General features: G+C 55.8%; 1 protein-coding gene across 1 annotated transcript in view; it reads right to left on the bottom strand.

Moving 5' to 3' along the window:
* Positions 1-20,366, bottom strand: part of LOC141986946 (dedicator of cytokinesis protein 2-like) — a 334,430-nt gene that overhangs the window by 52,737 nt on the left and 261,327 nt on the right. The window contains exon 31 of the mRNA XM_074952036.1: positions 5,299-5,377. Within this exon, the coding sequence (XP_074808137.1) occupies positions 5,299-5,377 (79 nt within the window). The remainder of the gene's footprint in view (positions 1-5,298; positions 5,378-20,366) is intronic.

The raw sequence follows: 20,366 nt of genomic DNA, 5'->3' as shown, positions 1-20,366 counted from the left end.
TACAATTAACTTAGGCTTGAATAGAGACTGGGAGTGGCTAAGTCATTATGCAAGGTAACCTATTTCCCCTTGTTTTTTCCTAACCCCCCGCCCCCGTTCCTCAGACGTTCTTGTTAAACCCTGGATTTATGCTGGAAATGGCCCACCTTGATTATCATACACATTGTAAGGAGAGTGATCACTTTAGATAAGTTATTACCAGCAGGAGAGTGGGGTGGGGGGAGAGAAAGCCTTTTGAAGTGATAAACACCCATTTTTTCATGGTCCGTGTGTATAAAAATTGTGTGGCTTTGGTGCTGGCCATGGCACAATGACCATGATTTCTGCAGCCCAACCAGTGCCAGAGAAGGCACCTGTACATGGTGTTTGCTGACCTGACCAAGGCCTACAACATGGTCAATCGCCAGGGCCTATGGAAACACCTTCATGAATCCAGCTGCCCAGAGATGATGATTGCTGTAATCTGCTTACTTCATGGGGGCATGATGGCCCGGGGATGGAGTGGGTGACTCATCAGAAGCCTTCCCCATCAGCGGCACCAAACAAGGAAGTGCAATGGCTCCAGCCCTCTTTGCCTGTGTCTTTTCAGCCACTCTCTTGTTCGCAGTCCAGGACTTTGACAGAGGCGCACACATCTGGATGGGAGGGGGTGGTCTGTTCAGCGTGCAGTGATTCAGGGCCCGCACCAACAGCTACTAAGAGAGCTCCTGTTTGCTGATCACTGTCCCTTCACTGTGCACATGCTCGAGGACATTCAGCTATTGAGGGCCGCTCTGCCTATGACACAAAATGCTTCGGTTTCACACTGCGCCTGACAGAGACGGAGTCATGGAACCGCCAGCATCACGAGCACCTTGATCCCATGGCCACAACTGACAACACTCGCTCTGCTCAGTCAGGCAGTTCTGCCCCCTGGTCAGCACACTTTCCAGCAAGGCCACGCTGGGTGAGGGGATCACTTAGTGCCTGGCAAAGGCCACGCTGGCATCTGGCAGGCTCACCCACAGGCTCTGGAGGGAGCGTGGAGTCTGCCTCAGAACCCAGAAACAAAGCTACCGCGCTGTTGGACTCACTCCTCTCTGGCTGCAAGACATGGACGCTGTACCAATGCCACATCGACTGGCTGGAGAGCTTCCACCTTCGCTGCCCAAGATCCTTCGGCAACCTCAGGTGGCAGGGCAGAATCCCAACACTGAAGTCCTGGCGAGGCGCCAAATCCCTGGCCTTGAGTGCACACTCATCAGGGCTCAGCTTTGCTGGGTCAGACTAGTGGTCTACATGGAGGCTTCCCGAAAGTAGTGCTCTGCAGCCAACTGAGCATGGGAACCTGCTCTAAGGGTCGACCCATCCTCAGATATAAAGACACCTTCAAGGCCAACCTCAAAGCATGTAGGATAGATCTTAAAACCTGGCAACTCATTGCGCTTGAGAGACCTAGTGGGAGAGGTCTGTGCCATGAGACCATGTCCACTTTTGAGGAGTGATGTGTGAGGTCAATGCAGAAGAAGAGAGCACATCATGAGGCCAACACCTCAAACCCTCCCCACAACGATTACACTCGCAAGACATGCAACTGCATTTGCAAATCCAGGACTGGACTCGCTTCCCACGTGAGACATAGGCGCCGACCCCAGCGAGCTGCATCCCTGCTCCTCTGCCTACCTCCCAAGCGCTTCCTGCCCCGTTGCTGCCAAACAGCTGTTTGGTGGCGCTTTGGACTGTCCGCGAGGGACGGGGAGGAGCGGGGACGTGGTGCACTCAGGGGAGGAGGCAGAGAAGAGGCGGGGCAGGGGCGCGGACTTGGGGGAAGGGGGTGGAATGGGGCAGGGACTTGGGGGAAGGGATGGAATGGGGGCGGGGCGAGAGCAGTGTAGGGGAGGGAAGAGGCAGGGCCAGGGGCCGGGGGATGGTCGAGCACCCACCGGGCAAAGGGGAAGTCGGCGCTTATGATGTGAGAAGCCACAAAATCAAATCAATCTAGAACTTAAGTCAGCACTAGCTGAATACTCATCCATGAGCAATGGGAGAATGCATCCATCCATTGATAATTCTACCATTTCCATCTAGTAATTGACAAATGGTCGAGTTCAGGATCCTGACACAGGGAAGAAAGGAGAGCAGCAGAATATGGACCCTGGACTTCAGAAAAGCAGACTTTGACAACCTCAGGGAACTGATGGGCAGGATCCCCTGGCAGAATAATATGAGGGGGAAAGGAATCCAGGAGAGCTGGCTGTATTTTAAAGAATCGTTATTGAGGTTACAGGGACAAACCATCCCAATGTGTAGAAAGAATAGTAAATATGGCAGGTGACCAGCTTGGCTTAACAGTGAAATCCTTGCTGATCTTAAACACAGAAAAGAAGCTTACAAGAAGTGGAAGCTTGGACAAATGACCAGGGAAGAGTATAAAAATATTGCTCGGGCATGCAGGAGTGAAATCAGGAAGGCCAAATCACACCTGGAGTAGCAGTTAGCAAGAGATGTGAAGAGTAACAAGAAGGGTTTCTTCAGGTATGTTAGCAACAAGAAGAAAGTCAAGGAAAGTGTGGGCCCCTTACTGAAGGAGGGAGGCAACCTAGTGACAGAGGATGTGGAAAAAGCTAATGTACTCAATGCTTTTTTTGCCTCTGTCTTCACGAACAAGGTCAGCTCCCAGACTACTGCACTGGGCAGCACAGCATGGGGAGGAGGTGACCAGCCCTCTGTGGAGAAAGAAGTGGTTTGGGACTATTTAGAAAAGCTGGATAAGCACAAGCCCATGGGGCCGGATGCGTTGCATCCGAGAGTGCTAAAGGAGTTGGCGGATGTGATTGCAGAGCCATTGGCCATTATCTTTGAAAACTCATGGCGATCGGGGGAAGTCCCGGACGACTGGAAAAAGGCTAATGTAGTGCTCATCTTTAAAAAAGTGAAGAAGGAGGATCCTGGGAACTACAGGTCAGTCAGCCTCACCTCAGTCCCTGGAAAAATCATGGAGCAGGTCCTCAAGGAATCAGTTCTGAAGCACTTAGAGGAGAGGAAAGTCAGCATGGATTCACCAAGGGCAAGTCATGCCTGACTAATCTAATTGACTTTTATGATGAGACAACTGGCTCTGTGGATGAGGGGAAAGCAGTGGACGTGTTGTTCCCTGACTTTAGCAAAGCTTTTGACACGGTCTCCCACAGTATTCTTGCCAGCAAATTAAAGAAATATGGGCTGGATGAAAGGACTATAAGGTGGATAGAAAGCTGGCTAGATTGTCGGGCTCAACGGGTAGTTATCAATGGCTCCATGTCTAGTTGGCAACTGGTATCAAGTGGAGTGTCCCAGGGGTCGGTCCTCGGGCCGGTTTTGTTCAATTCATTAATGGTCTGGAGGACAGTATGGATTGCACCCTCAGCAAGTTTGCAGATGACACTAAACTGGGAGGAGAGGTAGATACGCTGGAGGGCAGGGATAGGATACAGAGGGACCTAGACAAATTAGAGGATTGGGCCAAAAGAAATCTGATGAGGTTCAACAAGGATAAGTGCAGAGTCCTGCACTTAGGACTGAAGAATCCCATGCACCGCTACAGACTAGGGACCAAATGGCTCAGCAGCAGTTCTGCAGAAAAGGACCTAGGGGTTACAGTGGACGAGAAACTGGATATGAGTGAACAGTGTGCCGTTGTTGCCAAGAAGGCCAATGGCATTTTGGGGTGTATAAGTAGGGGCATTGCCAGCAGATCGAGGGACGTGATCGTTCCCCTCTATTTGACATTGGTGAGGCCTCATCTGGAGTACTGTGTCCAGTTTTGGGCCCCACACTACAAGAAGGATGTGGAAAAATTGGAAAGCGTCCAGCGGAGGGCAACAAAAATGATTAGGGGACTGGAACACATGACTTATGAGGAGAGGCTGAGGGAACTGGGATTGTTTAGTCTGTGGAAGAGACGAATGAGGGGGGATTTGATAGCTGCTTTCAACTACCTGAAAGAGGGTTCCATAGAGGATGGCTCTAGACTGTTCTCAGTGGTAGCGGATGACAGAACGAGGAGTAATGGTCTCAAGTTGCAGTGGGGGAGGTTTAGGTTGGATATTAGGAAAAACTTTTTCACTAGGAGGGTGGTGAAACACTGGAATGCGTTACCTAGGGAGGTGGTGGAATCTCCTTCCTTGGAAGTTTTTAAGGTCAGGCTTGACAAAGCCCTGGCTGGGATGATTTAGTTGGCGTTGGTCCTGCTTTGAGCAGGGGGGTTGGACTAGATGACCTCCTGAGGTCCCTTCCAACCCTGATATTCTATGATTCTATGAAATACTTTGTCGGAATTTTTTCTGTTCCTAATGTACTTTAAAATCTCCTAATTGTCTTTAACTCTGCTGGCCAAAGATTTCTCTTTGTGTCCCTTGGCTTCCCTTATCAATTGTATACAATTCCTAACTTCCCCATTCTTCTATTTATTATTATATATTTTTGAGCTGTCTTCACCTCCCCTCTAAACCAGGTTGTTTTTCAATCAGCACAGCCTTCTTCCTCAGTTGTGGAACTGTGGCTGTTTGGCCATCAAGTAAGTTCTTAGATAATTCCCAATTATCATTCACATTTTTATGATTAAATGCTTCCTGCCAGCTGATCTGGCTCACAATCATATTCAGCTTAGTGAAATTGGCACTATTAAAGCACCAAATACATCTATTACTGGTCTGGACTTTATTCTGCTTGCACATTATAAATGTGATCACATCATGATCACGTGTTCCAAAGCTACCATTAATTTTTGGTGCTTTGATCAGTTCCTTTTTGCCAGGACAAGGGCTCATAAAGAATTCCCTAGTGCTGGTTGAAAGCCATTTTGACTTAAGAGGGCGAAGAGGCCACATACCAGAGGTGTATGTGCGGGGGACGGCAGGGGTCAGGATCCAGGGACATGCGGGGGTGGGAGGAGGCTAGAGACCAGAGATGAATGGGGGCAGGAACCAGGGACGAGGGGGAGACTAGAGAACAGAGATATAGGTGGTGTAGGGACCGGAGATGTAGAAGGAGCAGAAACCAGAGATGAAGGGGAGGCAGGAACCAGGGCAGGGGCTGACCGTATCTCACCTGAAACACTAGAAACCTGCTGGGGGGTGACAAGACCAATCTGAAGCCTGCCCAGAAATGCTCCCCCACACCTTATCACAGGCTCCACTGGAGCAGCCCCAGGTAAAGCATTAGCAAAAATGCTGGCAAAGGCCTGATGCCTCCCCTGCAGCCCCGGCTCTCACAGGCCCCACTCAGCGCTGGGCAAGGCCCATGGAAGCAGGCCGAGGCCCTCCCAGCCCCTCCGCTCACCTGCAGTTCCAAGCTGCTGCTGCTCAGGAACATCTGGGTCAAGGTGTCAGCAAACTGGTTGATGGCTTGGAGGAATTCCCTGCAGGGAGAGCGACAAAGGCAGTGAGCGGCCCTGCCTGGAATGGTCTGTTGTGCCCTCAGCCCTTGCATGTGAGTGGGACGGGGCTGCTGAGCACTGACGCTACGTGCAGCCAGGCAGGGAGGCTGCTGCAAGGGTGCAGGCTCTCAGCCCCATGATGCGAGATTTAATTGGGGATCAGTCCTGCTTTGAGCAGGGGGTTGGACTAAATGACATCCTGAGGTCCCTTCCAACCCTGATATTCTATGATTCTATGAAGCATTACCAAACCTTGCAGGTATCTGGCGAGTCTCACACTGGTTGGTGTTTTTCTCCAAGCCCCAGCTCCTGGAGCCCTGGGATTACAGCAGGAGCTGTATAGCATACAGTGTTTTTAAAAATCTGCATCTAGCCTCTGCAGTGGCTGAGAACAGCTGGAGAAGGTGCCACCAGGAGCAGGCAAAGGACTGGCCAGCGCTCGTGTTTGGCTGAACCCCGCAGCTCCCCAGCTCCGGAGTTTGGGGGGTTGACTTGTGATTATTGATTGGTCGGTCGGGGTGGACAAGACCGGTGGGGGGCGTGTCTGGTGGGATTCCTGTGAGTGAAGGTGCTGCACCCCTGGCTCAGGGAGACAGCCCAAAGAGCTCTGAACAGCTGGACTGTCAGAAATTGGAGCCATCAGCCTGCCTGTCAGAGGCCGGAAGAGGCCCCGCTGTGAGGGGTATTACAAAGCCCTGCCCCCGGGCGAGGAGGCAGCTGTCTGGCTGGTTGGCCTGCTGTCTGCGCTGGCCCCTCTGTGAACCTTGCTCAGAGCAGCCCATGCAGGCGACCTCGACCCCCGCTCCCCCCCCGTGTGCACACCCCAACTCATGCCCATGCCTGCATCACCCATACAGGCATGCACCCCCATGCAATGGCATGCCCATACCTCGCCCCCCAGAACAGAGAACCTCACACACAGACATGCACACACACAGCCAGCACGTCCGCCCCCAGGGTGGGCACGCTGTGATGAAGTGGGACTGTTCTTAATGTTTCCTCCGAATATGGTGGGGGTGCCTCAGTTTCCCCTAGGCAGTTCTTAAGTATCTAGGTGGTGGGGTAAGGGTGTATAATCACTGCAGAGCCCTAGAGGGCATGTGTGTGCAGGGGTCTGGACACAGAGGATGGCCGACACCCTGTTTCCTGGCAACTGATGGCCTGGGCCCTTCCCCCCTGCAAGGTGAGAGCTAAAGGGTTGGAGAACAAAGGAATCAGGTGACCACCTGGCCCGGGAAAGGAACAAAGCCCAGAGGAGGAGGGGCTGGAGGGAGTTTCAGTTTGGGGCTGGCTGGGACATGAAGTGAAGGGCAGACGAGGTTGTCTGGCTCACTGCCCCGCAAAATGGACCCAGCTGAGGGGTCCGGTTCTCTGCACCTACAAGCTCTGTTTTAGACCATGTTCCTGTCGTCTAATAAACCTCTGTTTTACTGGCTGGCTGAGAGTCACATCTGACTGCGGAGTTGGGGGGCAGGACCCTCTGGCCCCCCCAGGACCCCGCCTGAGAGGACTCGCTGGGGGAAGCGCACGGAGGGGCAGAGGATGCTGAAGGCTCTGAGGTCAGACCCAGGAAGATGGAAGTTGTGTGAGCTGTGTGTCCTGCAGACAGGCTGCTCCCGGAGAGGAGACTTCCCCAGAGTCCTGCCTGGCTTCGTAGGGAGCAGTTCCAGAGCATCGCCCAGGGACTCCGCGACACATGCACATGTGCACACACAGCCCCCATCCCCTCTTCTCTCACCTTCCACACCCTGTCCACAGCCACTTCCCCAGTGCTGTCACTGATCCACAAGGTCTGTGCCAAGCCCCAGCTTTTCAACAGTCCCTTGGGGGAACCCCTCAGTGGGGCAGCCCCCCAAGGGTTCCACTCTCCCTTTGGGGCAGGCCCTGCAGCCTCCCTGGCTCCTAGACTGAGCCTCTGGGTGCCAGCAGCCCTCCTGCTACCCCCCGAGAGCTCTGCCCGGCCAGGCCAGCTGAGAGAGACTCCTGGGCAGAGGCGTGTCCATGCTGCAGGACTCGTGCCCCCAGCCAGGATTCACAGTGACTCCCCAACAGCGTTTCCCAAACAGAGCCGGATTCATGAGTCACCTGGCCCCAGCGTGGGCAGCCCTTGGGTCAGCGCAGAGACAGAGCGGGTAACGCAGCGTCTGGCCTGGGCAGCCCAGAGCAATTCACCAGCCCAGCTGCTGGGACTCCATTGCCAGGCTGGCTCTGACCCCCTCAGTCAGTTCTCAGGTCAGAGAGCGCCAAGCTCCTTCCAGAGCCCATGCTTAGCCCCCCCACTTACCCCCTCCCACCCACGCTTACCCCCCTGCCCACGCTTAGCCCTCTCCACTTAACCCCTCCCCCCCATGCTTAGCCCCCCCACTTACCCCCTCTCACCCACGCTTACCCCCCCACTTACCCCCTCCTACCCACGCTTAGCCCCCCCACTTAGCCCCTCCCACCGACGATTAGCCCCCCCCATGCTTAGACCCCCACTTACCCCCTCCCACCCACGCTTAGCCCCCCTTATCCCCTCCCCCCATGCTTAGACCCCCCACTTACTCCCTCCCACCCACGCTTAGCCCCACCCACGCTTAGACCCCCCCACTTACCCCCTCCCATCCATGCTTACCCCACACACACTTAGCCCCCCCACTGACCCTCTCCCACCTCTCAGGCCTTTGTTCTCGGCTGGGGTCTCTGCTCAGCTCCGGGCTGAGAGGCAGGAGACCCGGGAGTCACTGGAGCTGGCATTGTCTCTCCGACCCCCTGGTGCTCTGGCTCAGTTTCAGCCAGTTCCTTACTCTTGGTCTGTCTTGAGAGCAAACTTAACCCCCCACCCCACGCTGGGGAGCCATGCAAGGTCTGGGGGAAACTGAGGCACACAGAATCATAAAAACATTACAAAAATTCCCCATTTTGTTACTCTGTCGCTGCCTCCTCCTGGATATCAGGCTATCAATTCCCCTAGGGTACCATACCCCCCACAGCCCTGCCCCCAAAGATATACAGCCCGCTCCCCCCACAGACCCTGCCCCCACAGATGCACAGCCCCAGCGTACCTCCCACAGCCCTGCCCCATAGATACAAAGCCCCCTTCCTCCACGGTACCATCCCCCCGTCCTGTCTATACCGGGGCCGCGCTGGGCACAGAACTACCTGCAGCCTCGCCCAGGGCGCTGAGGGGCGTTTAAATCAAGGGTGTGACACACAGCGCTGCCTAGCGGTGGAGTGGTATAACACAGTATAGAATTTCATTGCACCTCCCCTGGCCCCCACCCCACAGATACAGAGCCCCCTCTCTCCCACCTTCCCCACAGCCCCTCCTCCACAGATACAGAGCCCCCTCTCCCCGAATACCTACCCCACAGCCCCTCCCCCACAGTACAATACCTCCACCCCACAGATACACAGCCTCCTCCCCCACAATACCTACCCCACAGCCCCCTCCCCCATGATGCCCCTCCCTCACAGTATGATACCCCCACCCCACAGATACAAGGCCCCCTCCCCTACAGTACCATCCCCCCCACAGCCCTCACCCCACAGATACACACCTCTCTCCTCCACAGTGTCGCACCCCTATGGTCCCTGCCCCACAGATGCATGCTCCCTTCCCCCCACAATCCCTGATCCCTTCAGGGATTCTGCCCGTGAACTCCATTACACCAAACATCACCCCACACCCATCATAACCCAAAGACCCACCTCAGCCCCATGTCTCCCACCTCCCTCCCCAGCCTGGCAGAGGGCGGCTGAACTGAAGGCAGGTCCCTTCCTGCCTTTGGGGAGAGCCCTGGGCATCCCAACAGGGCTACGATGTCTCTACCCCGGCTACTCCACGGGCCCTGGCCTGGCTAGAGCATTTAGTAGGCAGAGGCTCCCCCAGCCCCAGTGCCTGTTCCCTGCCCATGCCAGGCCCAGCCCCCCTCTGGGGCAGCTGAGCGTAGTGTGCCCCCGGCATCCCCCAGGTTGGAGCAAGCAGCCCCCCCCCAGCTCAGCTGCACTTGGGTGCAGAGGCCCTGTAGGTGCCGGGCGGACTCAGCCCTTTGTGGGGACAGGGATGTTTTACCGGGACATGTAGGGCCTGTCTGCACTCGGGACGCTACAAGGCCCCAGCGGCAGCGCTCCAGAGTAAACACTCGTGCCAGCCGCGTAGTCCAGCCACCTCCCCGAGATGGGGCAGCTGGGCCGTGGGAAGAATTCTTCCGTCAACCAAGCGCTGGCCGTACCGGGCCAGGGGGCTGAGCTACACTGCTGGGGAGCGAGGGGAGGGTTACACCCCTGAGGTCGACCCCACGTTTCAGCTCAGACCAGCCCTACATTTGCCACCTTTGAGGCCTGGGCGTGTTTCAGGTAGAAGCTGCAGCACCTGCCCCAGACTCAGCTGCAGGCAGGAGCCAGGCTGAGCGGAGGCAGCGGCTGGGCCAGGGGGCCTCTGACAGGTGAGCAGGGGGATCCGGAAAACAAGACGTGTCCATTCCGTTGTAGGTCTGTGCGCTCCCTGAGCACAGCTGCCGAATCTTTTCCCTTAGTATCGGCTCCAGCACCCGAACAGCGGCACAGTGCGTGGGGAACGTGTGAACCCACACGGGCTGCTGCTCGGCAGACTTGTGCTAGGAAAGCAGCGGAAGCAGCTTGAGGCCTTGTGGAGCGAGCCATTAGATTAGCTGGGGGCGAGATGTTCGTGAGTTCGTAACACGCCCGCATACACGAAGGAATCCACAATGAGACTCTGGGCAGAGAGCGGGGGACCTTTCATTCTTTCCGTATTGCACCAGCTGAGCAGATCTGCAGAACGGTGTGGTGCATTGTGGGTAGCCAGCTAGAGCCCGCCGAACACCCAGTGAAAGAGGCGCTGTCCCTCTCCATTCACATGGGGCGTAGGGGGAACACCGGCAGGAAGATTGCTGGACTGCAATGGGATTGTGAGACCACCTTTGGAAGGAACGACGGTGTGGTTGCAACTGGCCTTTGTCCTTGAAAAAAGGCCGAATGTGGAGGCTCCAATGTGAGAGCCTGGATCTCTGAAGTGATAGTCACCAGGAAGGCCACTTTCCAGGAAAGCAGTAACAACAAATATGTTGTAATGGTTCGAATGGGGGCCCTGTAAGTTTGGACAGGACAAGGTTCGGGTCCCAGCAGGGGCGGGGTGGAGGGATCTCTCACCTGGCGGTACACCCTCTTCAGGCCTTTGAAAAACCGGGTGACCACGTCATGAGAGAAGATGGATTGGTTGTCCACCTTGGGATGGAAGGCAGAGATGGCCGCTAGATGGCCTTGACTGAAGAGAGCGCTAGGTCTGGTTATTTCAGTAGGAGCAGGTACTCTAAGATAAGCTGCAGAGATGACGGTGACAGTGGTATTTGCTGTTGGGAGCACCATATGGAAAATCACTTCCATTTTGCAAGGTAGGTGGCCCAGGTGGAGGGCTTTCTCCTGCTCAGTAGGACCTTGCAGACCTGCTCCAAGAAAGCCTGCTCTCCCGGATTTAGACCTGGAGCTTCCAGGCTGTCTGATGAAGAGAGCTGAGATTCGAGTGCAGCAACCAACCATGGTCCCGGGAGATCGAGTCTGGATGCCGTGGAAGTTGGAGTGGCGCCTCCACGGACGTGCTGAGAAGAGTGGTAAACCAGTGCTGCCTGAGCTCTGCAGGGACCAGCAGGATGACCTGCGCTTGGTCTCGCTTGATCTTCATCAGAACCTTGTGAATCAGTGGGTGTTAGCCGATGGCCAGGGATGTTTGGTGAGGTGCCAGCTATGCCCGTTTTATACCATCCGTGACTTTAACCGCTAGGACACACTGTCCCTTCGCGGCGGGCAGCCCGGGCTAGGCTGACGGATGCCCCAAGGTCCTAACCACCCGTGACTTTAACTGCTAGAGCTCAGAGCTCCTTCGCAGCGGGCAGTCAACACTGACTGACAGGTGCCCCAATGGCAGCACTAAGAGCCTCTTCACACCCGTGACTTTAACTGCTAGAGCTCAGAGCTCCTTCGCAGCGGGCAGTCAACACTGACTGACAGGTGCCCCAATGGCAGCACTAAGAGCCTCTTCACACCCGTGACTTTAACTGCTAGAGCTCAGAGCTCCTTCGCAGTGGGCAGTCAGGATTGACTGACAGGCGCCCCAAGAGTTTGCCCCGTGGAGGCGGCACAACTCAACGCTAGGCTCTTAGTACTCTCACCTAATGGCCAGGCTTTATAGCCAAAACGGCTGAGGTTCTTTAATTGTGTTGGCTGCTTTACAGTAAACCAGAGAAACAAGTCAGGCTTATGCACAAATGGTTACCAAAATTTATTAAACTAGATTCTAATCATGTGGTTACAAAATTGCTAGTGCCTACTTATTTAAATGTAGAGATGTTACACACACAAATGAGTTACAAAACTGAAGCCACAATCCCAAAGAAAGAAAACAAAGTATAGAGCTCTATTTCACAATATGTGTACACTAAAGATAGGAGATCAGGTGTGGGTGCTTCTTACCCTCCTTGCATCTCTCGATTCCAGCGGTGCCAAGCCAGGATCGGTCACTCAATTCCGCAGAAAGATGAATAAGGGACAAGGCTTAGGGACCCTCTTAGCTGCAGAAGCCTTGGGAGGCTGTCACTTATCTGACCAGCAGATAGATAGTGAAAAGCACTCAAAAATCATGGTGCTGTAGGTCCCATACTTATACCTCTGTACTCCTTTATTCTCTTTCTCCTTTCTTATGCCAAATTGGGGCTGGTCTGTCTGGGCGACGCCAGCTCTCGCAAGAGTAGTTTACACTTGCAAGGGAGAGAAACAATAAGTTTCGACTACTGGACATTCCTTTTATTAGGGTAAATATTTTCCCACCTAGGATGTTGGGGTGTGTGCATCACGCTATTTAGTAGGGGCTAAGAGCCATGTCTGTCACAGCTTCTCTGTCTGCTGTGAGCCTAATCGTTGTATATGTTCCCAGAGGCACATTGTAGCAGCACACCTGTGCTTCTCACAGCTTCAAAGGCTGTGCTGGAATTTATGTTAAGTGCCCTGTTGTTTTGGCTCCCTTGTGTTCCCAGCAATGCTGGTCTGATGAGGGGGGGGGGGGGGGGCTGGCTGTCTGGCTACAGTGGGGTAGCAGGAAATGTGCAGTAAAGGCGTCTTGTCCATGGCAACAGGAACGCGCCTGTGAGGGACCCCGGGCTGTGACCTCGCAGGGAGCAGAGATGATGTAATTTCCTGCTGTCACAGGTGGCAAATAGGTCTACAAGGCCCAGGGAGTCCTTCACCATCGAAAGATGTCCCTCACCATATCCAGCTGATGTGTCGGTTGCTAGGGACAAAGACAGCTGAGGTCTTGAGAAGGGTCTCCCTGCACATACCATGTGGCTATCCAGCCACATCAGTGAGCTGAGGTCCTGGGTCGGAATTGTGCGCACCGAGTCCAGGTGATGGTGAGAGGGGGAGTAGACCGTGGCTAGCCAGGCTGGGAGAGGTCTGAGACATAGTCTCGCACGTTGCACTAGTTATGTGCATGACACCATCTGGCCCAGGAGGCTCAGACACTTCCGTATGCGATTGGATGAGCTCAAAGGGATCTTATCATGGCTCTTATTGAGTGGAACTGGTCTTCCGGAAGTGTAGCTCTCGCTTGCACGGAATCGGGAACCGCCCCAATGAATCTCTATCCTTTGGGTGGACTTCTTACATTCAACAGGAGGCACAATGCATTGAAGGTCAATTGGATGAGACGGATGTCGGCTTCCAGTTGAGCTCTGGAGTGGCCTTTGACTAGCCAGTCATTGAGAGACGGAAAGAAGGGGACTCCCTTTTTTCTGAAACATGTTGCTACCACTTCCATACCCTTGGTGAAAACTCGCAGAGTGGCTGGTAATGGCCTTGGTTCGCTACAAACCTAAGGAGATGTCTGTGGCCATGAAAGATTGAGATGTGGAAATAAGCCTCTTTTAGATCAAGGGCAGCATACCAGTCCCCAGGATCAGCAAGGGGGTGATGGAGCCAAGGAGACCATGCGGAACTTTACACTCTTGAGATACCGGTTGAGACAGCGCAGGTCTAAACTGGGTCTGAGACCCGCCCTGGCTTTCACAATTAGGAAGTAACAGGAATAGAAACTGTTTCCTCTCACCTGAACTGGAACCTCTTCCATGGGTCTGTGACGAAGTGGGACTGTTCTTAATGGTTCCTCCGAATATTGTGGGGGTGCCTCAATTTCCCTTATGCAGTTCTTGAGTATCTAGGTGGTGGGGTAAGGGTGTATGATCACTGCAGAGCCCTAGAGGGCAGGTGTGTGCAGGGGTCTGGACACAGAGAATGGCCGACACCCTGTTTCCTGGTAACTGATGGCCTGGACCCTTCCCCCCTGCAAGGTGAGAGCTAAAGGGTTGGAGAACAAAGGAATCAGGTGACCTCCTGGCCTGGGAAAGGAACAAAGCCCAGAGGAGGGGGGGCTGGAGGGAGTTTCAGTTTGGGGCTGGCTAGGACATGGAGTGAAGTGCAGACGTGGTTGTCTGGCTCACTGCCCTCCAAAATGGACCCAGCTGAGGGGTCCTGTTCTCTGCACCTGCAAGCTCTGTTTTAGACCATGTTCCTGTCGTCTAATAAACCTCTGTTTTACTGGCTGGCTGAGAGTCCCGTCTGACTGCGGAGTTGGGGTGCAGGACCCTCTGGCTTCCCCAGGAGCCCCGCCTGAGTGGTCTCGCTGTGGGAAGCACACGGAGGGGCAGAGGATGCTGAATGCTCCGAGGTCAGACCCAGGAAGGTGGAAGCCGTGTGAGCTGTTTGCCCTGCGGACAGGCTGCTCACCGGAAGGCGACTGCCCCAGAGTCCTGACTGGCTTCATAGGGAGCAGTTCCAGAGCATCGCCCGGGCACTCCGTGACAACTGGTGGCAGCGGTGGGATCTACTGCACCCCGTGGATGGCGCTTCCTGCAGTAAGTGACTGGGGAGCAGTAAAACAAAGGGGGATTGATGGGGACTAGGCGTGCTGAAGATTCAGAGAGAGACGGTTTCAGGGGGCAGTTAACCCCTAGGATTGTGTGACCAGAGAAAAGGACTTTTGCAGTAACGGGGTCCCCCGGGGGACTGCAGCGAGCGGTCCCAGGGGCGGAGGAGTCTGCAGCTCGACCCTGGCAAAGAGGTGGTGACCTCGAGAAGGGCTGGCACACTAGGGGTTCTCCCTGGAAACCGTGGGGAGCTGCGAGCACACAGGCCTGTGAGTCCACAACAACTTGGGAAGAGTGGAGTGATGGTCTGTCACCGTCTTCTTAAGAAGGACATTGTAACCCTGTGCAAAAAGAGAGGGTTGAGCATTGGAAAGTTCACCAAAGCACAGTTAATCGTGCAGCTGGAGGAGGATGACCGCTCTAAGGGACAGATTCCTGACCCCAAATGGGGCTATAGCAGGATCTGGGAGCAGCTGGAGTAGTAGCCAGGCATCGCCAAGACTCCTGTCCCCGACCAGACGAGGGTCTTCACGATCGGGTTCCCCATCCGGGGATCGGAGATGGACGGGATTGGAGCTGAGTCCGAGAGAGCAAGAGGACTGTGAGAGACAGCGAGAGCCCGAGAAAGAGCTGCAGAAGCAGCAGCAGCATGAACTGGCGGTGGGGGAGCGGAGAGGCCTAGGGGACCCCCCCGGGGTGAGTGGGGATAGACCCCGGGGGGCCAGTTCCGCAGGGAACCTCGAGACTAAATTGCTGCCCCTGGTTAAGGAGGGGGGGGATGTGGATGCCACCTCACTGCCTTTGAGCAGGCTGGAGATTTGAACCAGGGGGACCCTGCGGAAAAGCCCCGGTGTCTAGCTCCCTTGCTGGGTCCCAAGGCCATAGACTCCGTCAGCCAGATGGGTGGGGAGGTGGACAGGCTCCCACTCCTGACCCCAACCTATATGTCTGTGTGGAGTTTCCTGGGGCCAGGCCCCTCGGACCCCCAGTGGGAGCGGAAGGTGATGGTCAATGGGGAGACATTCCTGGGGTGGCGAGATCCTGGGACAGAGAGAACTGTTGTCAGGCCCTGGGTGGTGCAGCCTCAGAGGTTGAGGGGCTGTGTGAGCTGGGTGAGGGTCCCAGGGACGAAGCCCCTCGCCCTGCCTATGGCCCAGATCCCTGTGCAGACCCAGGAGGGGTGGGGCTGGCTGGTCGTTGGGGTGCTCCAGGACACCAGCTGCGAGACCCTGTTGTGGGGCAACTGTGTCTCTTTGGGACAGGATCCAGGCCATGCTCCTGTAACGGCCGAGGGTTTGAATTTGAATCCAGGGAACCAATCAGTGGAGAGGGAAACGGTCAGTGAAAATGCAGATGACCTGGCTGGCAGCAGGGAGGAGCCGCTAGGCTCAGGCTACCTGCCTGCCTGTAAGCAGACCCCTGGGGCTGGGTGGGACAGAGAGATGCTCCCTGCGCCCTTGCACTCCGGAGAGGGGGCTCACGCTGGCTCTGATGCAGTGAGGAAAGCAGCGAGCTCGCTGCCTGCCCCCACTGGGACAGCAAGGGCAGCGCTGAGCACAGTGGGAGCTGAGACCCCAGCTGAGTGGGGGGAGACACAGGCAGGGGAGGGGATCTGTGGGGAGTGGCAAGGTGCTTGGTAAGGAAAGTTTGGATGAGCCTAGGCAGCCTTGTGATCTGATGGCTTTGTCCAGTCAGCAGGGTGGGAAGGCGAGGAGAGTGGAAGATGAGTGTCCCTGGACCTTACCTGTTAGCTGGGTGGAGAATTGGGACAGTGAAGGAAACGTGCCTGTGCCTGTCAGAGGTATTGACTTGCCTGTGGAGGGAGCTACCCTGATCTCCAAGCAGGTGTCTGTGACCAGCCTTGTGTGCTGGGACACGGGGAAAGAGATCCCAAGCTGTGTGTCTGGTAAAGGAGAAAGTGTGTCCGGCTCTTCTTGGTCTGTGGAGCAGACAGAAGGGGCCTTGCAGCCTGTGATGGTTGAGGGTCGTGCAGTTGTCTCAGAGTTGGTTCTGGATTCAGCTAAAGCCCAGGAAGGGAATGGTCCTAAGTTTGTGTCTGCTCAGGAGAATGGCCCTGTAACTAGGTCGCATCCAGTTAGTGTCTATGTAAAATCCCAGAGACCAGACAATTCTGGTGCTTGTATTTTGCCTGTTGCTCGTGTGTGGTTGGGAAAGGGTGTCGCAACTCTGTCTAATCAGGGTGAGATCCTAGCCAGGGCACAAGGAGAGCGTGAAGGTGATGTGATTGTGTTACCTATGGAGGGTGTGGAAACCTGTAGCAAGAAGGAAAAGATTCCTGAACTTGTGTGTGGCAAAGGGAAGGAGAAGGCTTCTGACCATTTATCTAGGAAGTCTGTCAGTTTGCCTGAAAGGGGGTTGTGTAGGAATCCACCGGACGGGCCATAGGTAATTCTGGATGTAAGGGAGACCCAGAAAGAGTCTGTTGTTGCTCAGGAATGTGTTCCTCTAGAGCAAGCCCTAGGTAAAGAGGGTAAGAGCAGAATTTCTGGGAGGGGTGAATTGTTGCATAGAAAAGCCCTAGGGAAAGAAATCCTCATGGAGTCTTTGCAAGCAGTTTACTGCAACTGAAGGGTGTGAAAGTGATTTAATCAAGAAAGTTTCAGTTCCTAACAGCCAGAAATTTTCTGTTGTGAATGGATCCACTGACTGTCCTGTTGAAAGACCCAGTGTGGATAGCTTTGAGAAGGTCTCAGATGGAGTGAAAGCTGTTAAGAAACTTAAACAGTCCTATAACCAAGTGGCTGTGTTTGGCCAGCTTGTTGGGGAGAAGACCCAATCCAAGTTTGACCCCCTGGGGTTTTGGGGTGGCCAAAGGGCGGGCCGCAGAAACCTTCCCACATGCGGCCTGCGAGTGCTATCGACCACCCCCGACCTAAGGGAGGGCGTGAAACTGGAAGGGCCTGGTGTAACTCCTACCAAGGAATGGCAGAGACGCTGGGGCATCCATGGGAACGTTGGTGGCTTCGAACTTCCCCAGGTCACCGCCTAAAGTGACCCCGCTCAGTTCGATCTCGAAGGGGGGAGAGATGTGACGAAGTGGGACTGTTCTTAATGGTTCCTCCGAATATTGTGGGGGTGCCTCAATTTCCCCTATGCAGTTCTTAAGTATCTAGGTGGTGGGGTAAGGGTGTATGATCACTGCAGAGCCCTAGAGGGCAGGTGTGTGCAGGGGTCTGGACACAGAGAATGGCCGACACCCTGTTTCCTGGCAACTGATGGCCTGGACCCTTCCCCCCTGCAAGGTGAGAGCTAAAGGGTTGGAGAACAAAGGAATCAGGTGACCTCCTGGCCTGGGAAAGGAACAAAGCCCAGAGGAGGGGGGGCTGGAGGGAGTTTCAGTTTGGGGCTGGCTAGGACATGGAGTGAAGTGCAGACGTGGTTGTCTGGCTCACTGCCCTCCAAAATGGACCCAGCTGAGGGGTCCTGTTCTCTGCACCTGCAAGCTCTGTTTTAGACCATGTTCCTGTCGTCTAATAAACCTCTGTTTTACTGGCTGGCTGAGAGTCCCGTCTGACTGCGGAGTTGGGGTGCAGGACCCTCTGGCTTCCCCAGGAGCCCCGCCTGAGTGGTCTCGCTGTGGGAAGCACACGGAGGGGCAGAGGATGCTGAATGCTCCGAGGTCAGACCCAGGAAGGTGGAAGCCGTGTGAGCTGTTTGCCCTGCGGACAGGCTGCTCACCGGAAGGCGACTGCCCCAGAGTCCTGACTGGCTTCATAGGGAGCAGTTCCAGAGCATCGCCCGGGCACTCCGTGACAGGGTCCCACCCGAAGGAGGAACTGGGCTTCTTGTTCCAACAGATGCTTGTGAGAATGGTCCCTGAAGAGAGATGGAGGGCTGGGGGGGTGGACAGGAATTGGATGGTGTAACCCAGTTTTACTGTGCTGAGAACCCAGCTGTCTGATGTGATCTGGGTCCAGGCATCCAGGAAGTGTGAGAGGTGGTAGGAGAACAAGGGGGTAGCTAGATCCGATGCAGGGAGGCTGGAATGCCGACCTTGAGCATCTTGTCAAATGAGTGCTTCGATGATCCCGGGTGAGAGGGACCCGACAAGGAGGTTGGGGGAGAAGGTCTGTGCCTGAATCTGTCATTCTTTCTCCTGGGCTCGTCCTGCCTAGGTGGCTGACAGAATGAACGGTCCGTCTGCTGTGGCCTGTGCTGCTTCCTCGACCCTGCCGGTGCATAAAGTCCCAAGGATTTCAGGGTTGCTTTCGAGTCCTTGAGGCCAAGTCTGTCGTCCGTTTGCTCTGAGAGGAGCGCTGATCCCTCGAATGGAAGGTCCTGAATAGTCTGTGGCGCCTCGTGAGGGAGCCCTGAGGCTGCAGGCAGGAGCTCTGGTGCACTGTTACCGCTGTGGCCATTGATCTGGCCACGGAGTCAGCTGCGTCCAGGGCCACCTGCAGGGAGGCACAAACCAAGGTTTTCCCCTTCTCAATCAGGGAGGAAAACTCCTGTCTGGAGTCCTGTGGGAGAAGGTCCTTGAATTTTTGATCAAGCTGAACTCCCACATATTAACATCACAATGACCCAGCAAGGCTTGCTGGTTCGCTGGGTGGATCTGAAGGCCCCTGTAGAATAAGCCTGCAGTCTGAACAGGTCCAATCTCTTTGGGTCCTTTGCCTTGGGCATAGGAGCCGTCTGTCCCTGGCGAGCCCTTTCGCTGGCAGGGGTCCCAGGGGAGGGGGAGAAACAAGGGATCAATATCGCAGGGCTGGTATGAGATACTTGCACTCTGTGTGCTTTGCTGCCAGAAGGAGGAAGGCTGGGGTTTGCCGCAGGGCCTTAATTGTGTCCATGATGGCTTCATTTAGCAGCTGGGCCGTGTGCTGCCTCGTTGACCATGTTAGAGGCTGCCTGCTTCAAAGAGTGCTGGCAAGCCCTGTAGTGGCCCTGTGGTGGGGAGCCCCCTGGGGTTACTAATGCCTCATCCCGAGAGCGGGATGAGGAGGCTGAAACGGGCTGGAGAGCCTCCGCTGGTTCCTGCAGGAAGCTGCTGGGCTTCTCCCGTGGCTCGGTGCCATGCTCTGTACCAGAGTCCGGATCTGTAGCCCCACTGCGCAGTGCCAGGGGCGCCCTGACCTCCGAGACAACAGAGTACGAGTGTCTGGACGGGATGCCCTGTGGTGGGGGAAACCCCAAGGGCTCCAAAAGGGGCACTGCATGGCTGTGGTCCCCATGGACCCAATGGCCAAACGCCGGGAGGCACCGGGGCAGGATAGGAACGGCCTGGAGAACAGCAAGGAGGGAATTACGAGCCCATCTTGGAGTCTGACGAAGACGCCAAGCTGTGGTGCAGAGACCAGGGCGGTGCCGTGTCGCTCGGTGCCGGAGAGGGTCACTGAGGTGATCTTGAGGCTGACAACATGCTGGACAATGGCCCCGGCATTGGGTGAGGTTCTGGTGCTGGCTCCCTGCTACTTGGTGGCACTGGCGGTGCCAAGTCTTGACCCTCTGGGGATCCTGGTACCGGAAGGGTGGAAAGGTCCCTGGCCGCGGCAAACGCCTCAGGAACTGGCCGCTGCGTTTGCTCTGGGCTGCTCCCTTGCAGGTGTCTGAGGGGCTTGATGCGGCACCAGAAGACGTGGTGCTGGGGAGGAAGAGCGGCCGACAGGTCTCACCCTCTCTTCTTTTGCCCTCAGTACCGGGGACCTGCTCTTGTCTTGGTGTCTGCGGGGCTTCTTCTTGGGCACCGGGGGAAATGACCGGGGCACTGGGCACCCCCCCCACAGTGCCCAGCCCCCTTGTGGCACCCAGCCTCCCGCAGCGCCCAGATCCCCGAGGTGCCCGGCCCTCCCCCCGCACAGCGCCCAGCTCCCCACCCCACGGTGCCCAGCCCCCTTGTGGCACCCCCCCCCCATGGTGCCCAGCTCCCTGCAGTGCCCAGCCCCTCCCCCCTGCAGTGCCCAGCTAGGGTTGCCAACTTTCTACTCGCACAAAACTGGACACCCTTGCCCTGCCCCTCCTCCAAGGCTCTGCTCCCACTCACCCCCGCCCCCCCTGTCGCTCGCTCTCCCCACCCTCACTCACTTGCTCATTTT

This window comes from Natator depressus, chromosome 4 (assembly GCF_965152275.1).
Source record: "Natator depressus isolate rNatDep1 chromosome 4, rNatDep2.hap1, whole genome shotgun sequence".
NCBI lineage: Eukaryota > Metazoa > Chordata > Testudines > Cheloniidae > Natator > Natator depressus.
This window is presented reverse-complemented; position numbering and strand designations above follow the sequence as displayed.